Source organism: Corvus kubaryi, unplaced genomic scaffold, assembly GCF_017639235.1.
Source record: "Corvus kubaryi isolate FWS band 111438036 unplaced genomic scaffold, C.kubaryi_AGA036_p1.0 137, whole genome shotgun sequence".
NCBI classification, from domain to species: Eukaryota; Metazoa; Chordata; class Aves; order Passeriformes; family Corvidae; genus Corvus; species Corvus kubaryi.
The window spans coordinates 10,221,666-10,230,544 of NW_024580671.1; the positions used below are offsets into that span (position 1 = coordinate 10,221,666).

Sequence of the window (8,879 nt, forward strand, 5' to 3'; positions counted from 1 at the left end):
AGCTCATTATGTTATAAACTGCCACAGTTGTTATCCTTTCTGCTGAGATGGCCAAAGACGGAGTGCACAGGGCAGCTGACCTATTTGCCTTACTCTTGAATGCAAACCAGGCAAGACAAGATCAAGATCTATTGGTACAGCAGTGGAGGGGGGAATATTTAGAATGATGTATTTCTCTCCCTCTCCCCCCAACAGATAAAGAGACTTTTGTTTTGCTGATATTATCCTAGCACCTTTCACAGGCACTACATTTGTTTAAATTAAAAATAGAAAGACAGAGACACTGAGCACTCTTTATCTGGTCAGTAGATTTCTGTCAGAATCAATAAAAGCATGCACAACATAAGGAAAGGCATTTTATTAATAGTGGAATTAAGATGAATTTAGTAAGGGTGCTTTATGCTACCTTTTGCATTTAAAATATTTCAGTAAGCCTTCAAAATAAGTTTATTCACACAGCTTTAATAAAGGTTTAACCCTGCAGCAGAAACAATTAAAAAGTCAGCATTTGCCAGCAGTGGTGTGTAGCTTATTTTGGCATTCAGGCTGTTGCTAAATCCTCCTGCTGCTTCCTTCCACAATAGTGATGTGTGGCCTGTGAAATGAGCACTGGATTTCAAGACTCAGGTTCTGCAATCTGTACTTGGGATGGGGGTGGAGGAAAGGAGAGGGCTGGGGGAAGGTATTTCCTCCCCTCCAACTCTCCACAACAGCACAGATCTAACCCCCTGCAAAACTTCATCTGTCTCCAACTGTGGAGGGTAAGGAACCATTTTGCAAACACAAGCAGGCACTGCCTGCTCTGTGGCCTTTCATCCCACTTCTCCAAGCACTGAGGGACATACCCAGCATGAAGGCAGGAACTGCTGGGACACTGTGCTCCAGTTCATGCTCTGCTATGACCACCACAGAAAACACTGTAGCCCCCTGCCCTCTCAATCTGCTTCAGAACTAAAGGTAGAGGAACAGTCGAAAAGGTTTGTAACTGCCAACTTCATTTTCTAACAGGCCTTCTGGAATTCCTTATGTTTCCTTAAAATCCAGCCATGCCTTAGGGGTCAAGAAGACAGGGTAAAGCCCTGTAGAATGGCTTTAAGAGGAGTTGGTCAAGCCTTTCCCTGCTCTGCTCTCCTCAGAACTCCCTGACCTGGGCCAGAGCATTGATGAGGGTGTTCTTACCCACAGTGCACAAAGTTGCCAGTGCCAGACCTGGGCTGCCAGCACCTACTGTCCCACAAGAACCTCTTCTCCAGACAGAGCAGAGGGCACCTTCATACCCTAGTCACGCACCCCTTTCCGACACAGCTTCTTCTGAAGGAAATCACAAACTGAGATACATGCTTATCTTGTAACTAAGAACAATTTCTGCTTCTTAGCATTCTCTGGGACACAACTCCTCTCTACTCAGTTACCACCAGATCATGATGCGTGCTGTAGCAACCTATGGTTAACGTAGCAGCTAAGATATGGTAATGTTTGAGCCTCTAGTGCCTGACTCCCAGTCCACACTCTATACCCATTCAATATTCCATCCAATTCCAAGCTCATACATTCCCTCAGTGATCATCTCCTCCATTGTTTCCCAACATACTCTTATTGACTTGAGGGTTCACATTCGCTTCTTGCACATTTTGTTGCTTGTCCTCCCTCAGCTTAGCAATATAGAAAATCTCCTTCCTTTCTATGTGCTGTCATCTCTCCTTTACATCACATTCTTCTCTGAAACCTTCATCACATACTCCTCAGAGAAAAGACAAAGCCAGGAATTGCTTTTAATTGAAAGGAAAAAAGTGAAGGCAGTCCTTAAAGGACTTCACAGTCCTTCTGTTAGACACTCCAATAAAAAGTATTGGACACTCCAACTAAAAAAAGTAACTTTTCATGAAACTTTAAAACCTAGAAACACCCTGCTGAAACTTCATCTTTTCCATACCCAACTAAGCAGAAAACACACTAAGCCTGAGCTGCAGAAGGCTCGGAAATGGAACACAGGAAATTTATGAACTCCCAGAATAAAAACATTCCTGCAATGGTGGAAATGGTTTGTGGTGGATCTTTTATGGGAGCAGGAAGGGAATGAAAACAACCTTAAAAGGTCCATCAGGGAACACACTAAGGGACTGTCTTTGTGCTTGATCTCATCATCCCAGTGCTTCTCAGTGAATCACTGAGGAGCCTCCACCCAGGGGAGGCAGGGATGAGCACCATCTGTCTCCTGGGCAGATGAGGGACAGTACTAAAGTCCACCAGAACAAAGACTTAAAAAGAGCGAAAAAACAGAGTACTAACTCTAGGGAATGTAACAGAAGGATTCTAGTCTTCTTTATGATCCCAAGTTTGTCAAATACCAGGCACTCATAAGAGTATTACTCCCAAAGAGATATCTACTAATAAATTTCATCTTAAACTGCAGTAAATAAGGCATTCTAGACTGAATACTATTGTACAAAAGAAACATTTGTAAATACAGTACTACATCAAATATACTCCCATTAAGACAGCTATATATAATTTTTAAAACTCATTTTAAAGCCATTCCAAAAATATATAATGTTATGCACTATTATGATAATACAGTGTTCTACTGTCATATGACTAAAAGGCAAACATATACCCCGACATTTATATAATGATAGCACAGTAATGGTTTCATAGGCTATTTACTGTTGTGATCACACAGTGCCTGTTTCCCAGACTCTTTTCAAGAGTCTTCCTCAAAACTGCTGGGAGGCAGTAAACTAGGTATTTGTAAGACTGTGTTTTAAATTTAAAAATCTATTTTTGATCCAAATTGATATTTGCATTTTTTTTTAATTTAGCTGAATACAAATGAGTTTTAAATTTTGCCCCCCAGCCAGTTCTGAGGAACAAGTACATTCATCTGAGACCTTGTATGGCATACTTAAACACAGAGCAAATTTTTATGTTCAAGATATAAACCCTAGAAAATATGGATTTATAATGAAAACATTGATAGGCATTTAACCATAGCTGTATGGATGGTTTATGCTATACAGTATCAGTCTTACTTTTATTTTCTTTTGGACCATGCGAACAGACATCTGTAGTAGTACATCTCTGGCGATACACATTACGGAAAACTATGGGGAAGTTATAACATGTATTATAGAAATTCTATCTCTGAACATAGTAACAGACAATATGAACTGTCAAGTCACACAAAGTTTGACAGCAACTACCATACTTTGAACTCACAAGACTAAGGTCTTTTCTAGACTTTCTGTTGTTAAAACCATATTTGGCAAACAGTATGCACACAGATATTTCATTGAGATGAGCAGTTTGAGAGTTCAGAGGAACAAATACATACAAATAATTCATGTATGCAAATGTTTTCAATATCTGCTCCTGAAAGTAATCCTTTATGTTAACAGATTACTGCTAAACATCCAATTTTGAGACCCAGTAATTTTCTGTTCACTATTAATTTCAATTTTATGAAAAGACATTCTATTGAAACTTAGAATTAACAAAGATTTAACAAAACAATGAGAAACTATACTACAGATATTTACTTAATAAAGACTTACACCATATGCCCAGCACCATCTTCATACAGATGCATTGTAGTTTAATCTAGTGCTAGAAAAGTATGGTTTCCTACTAGTAGTTATTTTAGTAATTAAACAGTACACAACAATTTAATATTACCTAGGACTTTATTATACAGCAGAAAAACCCCAACCCTAAGTCTACCCCTGTAATTTCTTCATTTCTTTTACAAGTACCATAATTTTCTTTGATCTACAGGAGAGGAAAAGCCAAATTATCACATGCAAAAAATGTGATGTAAGCAGCACAACATTCAAAGTGTTAACGAAATAAAGGGTCTTTTTTAAGAAATGAGACCCATAATAATTAAAAGACACAGCAAAGCATTATAAGCTATCTTTTTACTTTACAGCTTGGTGGTCTGCTTCAGAAAACATATGTACATGGAATCTGTATATTCATTACTTGTATCAGTTGATTCTTGGTATGCACAAAGCAGCTGAAGTAGTTTTTATACTACAAGTTTGGTAGGGATTGTTGTGATTTTAAAGTGGGTTTTTTTAAATACTTCATTTCTGTGAATTAAATCCTGGCAGGTGCTGAGCGCATCCTACATTTCCAAAGAAATTCAGAGCATTTAGCTCAAATAAACCAGGCTCAAGGAGCGCCACGTCTTTGTCACACAACAGACACAACACGGTTGTAGTCATTACTGGCAGTGAAGAAACCTTGAACCAATGTGATGGTAGTTTGCATATGGGCGAAGATTGTGCTTTTTACCCAGTGCTCTTGCTTTTCTTAAAATACTTGTTCCTAAGGTCTCAGGGTGTACTTTCTGTATGAGTGACTCCTAGACGGGAAGCTTTTCATATAGTCCTGGTGTGCAGAACAGCAAACGCCTAGTGCCATCTACTGGGAGCGCCTGCTCCTGCTCAGACTTGCCGTCATGTCTATAAAAAATGTTATGGGCAAACAGTGCACTGGGTTTGCACACATTGAAACATTTAGTCCTAACTTCAGACAAAAAAATATTTTAAAAATACAATTTGGAAGAACAGATCCGCACTCCAGGTGATAATATACAAACAGAAAAAGAACAAGTAAAAACACTTCAGCACAAGTGAAAATCACAAGTGCTTACAAAATAGTGGTTCAAAGAAGGGACAGGTCGCCTCTATTCTAAGACACCTCCCAATAGTATTTGATAATTTCATTGGGGGAGCAGGGAGGTGAGGAGAGAAAAACATCACATTTCTGATCTACAACTATCTATTAAATATATATTATATATTTCCTTGTGTTACTTGGTTCCTTACAGGAAGGACAGAGGTACCATTCCAAGCATAGAAATTGAAACAATACTTTCATTCAAGTTCTTGTCCTGCAAATATTTAACTGCATAGCATTTAAAACATTGTTAGAAAGCCCCATTTACTGCTCTGATGGCACTTTGCTCTGTTACTCTGAGCACAGTTTTCTGAAGGTTAAAAAGTCTCATTCCATATGGAATTTGCCACTGAATTAGAAGGTGGCCAAGCTCCACACTGTCCCAGACTCGGTGTACACACGGCATGCTGGTATGGTTACAGGACTGCAATTCACACAGAACGGGATGGTGGGAGAAGTACTAGCTCAAAGTGTAATGTTATAAAAAAACTCATGAGAACTTGGGGTGTTTTCTGTATATTCAGAAGCCAAAGTCACAGGGCATTGTGGCATTTGAGCAGATGTTGGCTTTACATCTTCTTCCCATGTTTTATTTGATACATGCTATGCCATTTACTTGCAACCTCCTAAATACACCACACACAAAAAAACAAACCAAAGACAAAGCAAGCCTATGTTAATTTTTAAGCATCTGGGGAATTTAGATTACTCTTAAAAAAATGAGATATGTGATTGTGTATTATTCCACTGTTAGCAGATGAATTTGGGCTTATTATATATAAATCTCTCTCTCTATATATATCTCTATAAAGTAGTCAGTCAGTGGAACTCAATCTATTAATGGTCCCACAGCTAGGGAACTAATGGATGGGAATAAATAGTAGTGTTAACTTTTTATTCCAAAATGTGACTACTGGATTATGACAGAAAAACAACTTGACAAAATAGCTAATGCAGTGCTTTGCCAACAGGTACAGAACAGCAAAACCTCTCATGGGCTGTGTGTGTTTCTAGCTGATCAGCTTGGAGATCTTCTTTTCAGAGTGGGAACGAAATGGCGAGAAGACTGAGTGTCCCCATTTTAAGGTAGACACTAGCAATATGAGCACACATCAAAAGGTGCATAATGAGGGCTAAGGAAATTTGCTTACCCTATATTTTTAGGATTTTAAATCTGGCTCAGCAGCAAATATAACAGGAAACTGAGGTCAAGCTGACACAATGTGGGTTATTCTCTCTCTTCCTCAATATGTGTTTGCAACTCCTATGAAGGTTAATGGGAGTTCTGTGCACATGTGGGGGAAATGGAACGTAAATGCTGCAAAAATTGGACTCAGATTTAGTTCAAATAAAGTCTAATAAGCCTTAGGAAAATCCATCAGCTTGAAAACTGATGTCTTATCACTGAAAAAAAGTCATTAAAACATCACCTCCATATGCTTGCAAAGTCCAGGTCTGGGAGAAACGGCTTGTAACATTCTGCACTCTTATGAACTAGTTGTGAGTGTAGCACAAACAGCCAAGCTGGCTCGTTTTTGAGGCTTCAAACACAGATCAGCCAGGACTGTATCTTTTTTATTTGGGTGTCAAGACAATTCCTAGTAATGTTCAAAATTAACTCAGTACAGCTTATATTTTCTCCCACATAACCCTGTAGACTGACATTATTATGCTGATATTACAGACTGTTGACGTTTAAGTGAAACACAAAATACTTAGGTTCAAGGTTTTCACAATATAATCAGTTTGTGGAGGTGGGGCCTTATGGCACCCTTCCCAGACCTAATGGACAAATCTGGACCTTACACGAAAAGTGCAGCTGCATGTGGGCATTAAATTGCATGTTTCCATTTAGTTATGTAGAGAAGTGTCATGTAACTAAAGAATATGCTGTCAGAGCAATGAAAGAATTAAGATTTAAATTCTGCACGCTTTCTGTACATAATTTTCAGTATAACGTATTTGATTTATAATAAAAATGTGGAAAGAAACACATGGAGTATAACTATAGTATATTGCTAAAGATTTTGGAAAATATTTTGAAGTCCTATGATTTAATAGCAAAGTGAAATTTTTAGATATCCTCTTTCAGAATTAGGAATGGTGCTTTATAAAATATTTTCAGTTTAATTACACAGTTTTTGCCAAGAATGAGGAAAATAATATAAAATTTAAGAGATGATATTTTGGACAAGGAAGTCAGACAGCATTTCCAAGCTTCTTAAATCTCAGATATGAAATCGCTCACTCAAGCCAGTGACTTTTACAAAAAAAAAAAAAAAGTCCAAATAAACTTCTGCTCCAAAGGAAAAGTTAAACAGAGCAACCCATAGCACATTGTTTCCTGCAGCAGAGACACCCGTTCCTACAAGGGCCTTCGTTATGCATGACACAACAAGCAGCACCCATTCAACCTGAGGGAAGCCCACAGGCTCGCAGGGCCACTGGCTGGCTCTTTGTCACCAAATGCAGCAGGTTGAATGCAGACATCACTGTGATATCCTCACCAACAAAACCAGAGGCAAAGAACAGGGGCTGAGTAGGGAAGAAAAAAAAAAAAAGAAAAAAAAAAGATGAGAACAAATTAAAACATCAAAAATATTAAGATACATTCACAGAAAAAAACAATACTTAAAATTTTATAAGATTGCCACATGGGAGCACAATTCTAAATGCACTTTTCTTAGTGTGGTTAACCCATTTCTGCTACCCTACCCCCCAACATTTTGATATGTATTACACAGTATTCAGTGAAACCATTTTATATGCTACAAAGTGAGAGGAACTGGACATTTTTATAGGGGGCATTCACAACAGCTGCTTTAGATACAAAACTGAGAGCAACTTGGGGTAGCAGCCTAGTCACAAGTGCAGAGGTACTAAGGAAAAAAAACCTTAGAACCTCAGCTAGATAGTAGGAATCCTGCTTGGAACAACCAGGAATGCTGGGCAGATCAAACATGCAGGCTTTTTCTATTTATTTTATTTAAACCAAAATCAAAGTCCAAAACATTTCTGAATGGTGAATGCTGGAAACCAGTCATTGCTAAAAATTGTTCTTTTGATGACTTGTCTGAGGAATGTGACATTTCATTGTAATAAACTTGCCAGATATCTTAAAACCATGGCTTTTCAAGGGCAGGAAATAATTCATGTTGTAAACTGTCCATGAGATATATTTAAACAATCTTCCAGCCAGTTCAAATATATCAAAACAGAGAGATGGCAGTCATGAGATTTTATTCCAGAAGGGTTTAATGCACAAATACTAATTGTTCCATTCACCCCACATTGGGAAAGAGGAAATGGCAGCTGCATTATAGCCCAGCCATGCACAGTCACAGCTCACTTCAGATTATGTGATGTGGGACTAGAGCCAATCCCCAACCGAAGCCGGTACAGAAACTCTCTGGGACTCTCGTGGAAGCAGGATCAGGCCCCAAGTGGCTGTGCAGCAGCAGGGCAGGTCTCCCAGCCTCCTCTCAGGCCCACTCCGTCGTCTGTGGCAGCCCAGCAGCCGCGGGAGGCAGCGTCCTGCCATGGCCCGCAGCAGGGGCTATGCCAACGCGGGGCAAACTGACTACGGTCTCGTCCCGAAGAACAAGATTCTGAGAGGAAGGACACTTGTAGAACACCCCAAGCAGGTGTAGACGCCCCATCCCTGACAGCATTCCATGTCAGGCCGGACGGGACTCTGAGCAACCAGATGTAGTTGAAGTTGTCCCTGCCCATTGCTGGGGGTCGGATTAGGTGGCCTTTAAAGGTCTCCTCCGAGCCAAACCGTTCTATGAGGATTCCATGACTACAACAAGGACCCAGCCGTACCCATTACCAAACCGGTCTGGCATCTGAGAGAAACCTGCCCGCATCCGCACGCCTCAACTCGGTCGTACCCAAACCAAACTCGCGGCGAGCCGTGCTGCCCGACGGCGGCGGGGCAGGGGGCCGGGCGGGCATTGCAGGGCGGGCAGCCCGTGAGCGGCATCACACGCACACAGACACATCCCTGTCATAGCGGCAGCGGAGTCGCGTGAAAACCAACGCGAACCCCTCCGAAGCAGGCCGCCGGGAGACCAGAGGGCTGCGCTCAGCCCCGCCGAGACTCCGCGCTGGCCCCACTGCCGCCCCGCAGCCCCCGCAGCCCCCGCCGCCGGCACTGCCCCAGCCGGCACTGCCCCGCAGCCCCCGCAGCCCCCGCA

General features: G+C 40.8%; 1 protein-coding gene across 7 annotated transcripts in view; it reads right to left on the reverse strand.

Moving 5' to 3' along the window:
• Window positions 1–8,879, reverse strand: part of MSRB3 (methionine sulfoxide reductase B3) — an 81,985-nt gene that overhangs the window by 54,017 nt on the left and 19,089 nt on the right. For 5 of the 7 annotated variants that reach the window (XM_042017839.1, XM_042017841.1, XM_042017842.1 and 2 more), the window contains one exon: window positions 7,095–7,215. The exons of the other annotated variants lie outside the window; for them this stretch is intronic. In XM_042017839.1, the coding sequence (XP_041873773.1) occupies window positions 7,095–7,170 (76 nt within the window). In that variant the 5' untranslated portion in view covers window positions 7,171–7,215. The remainder of the gene's footprint in view (window positions 1–7,094; window positions 7,216–8,879) is intronic. 7 annotated transcript variants of the gene reach the window in all.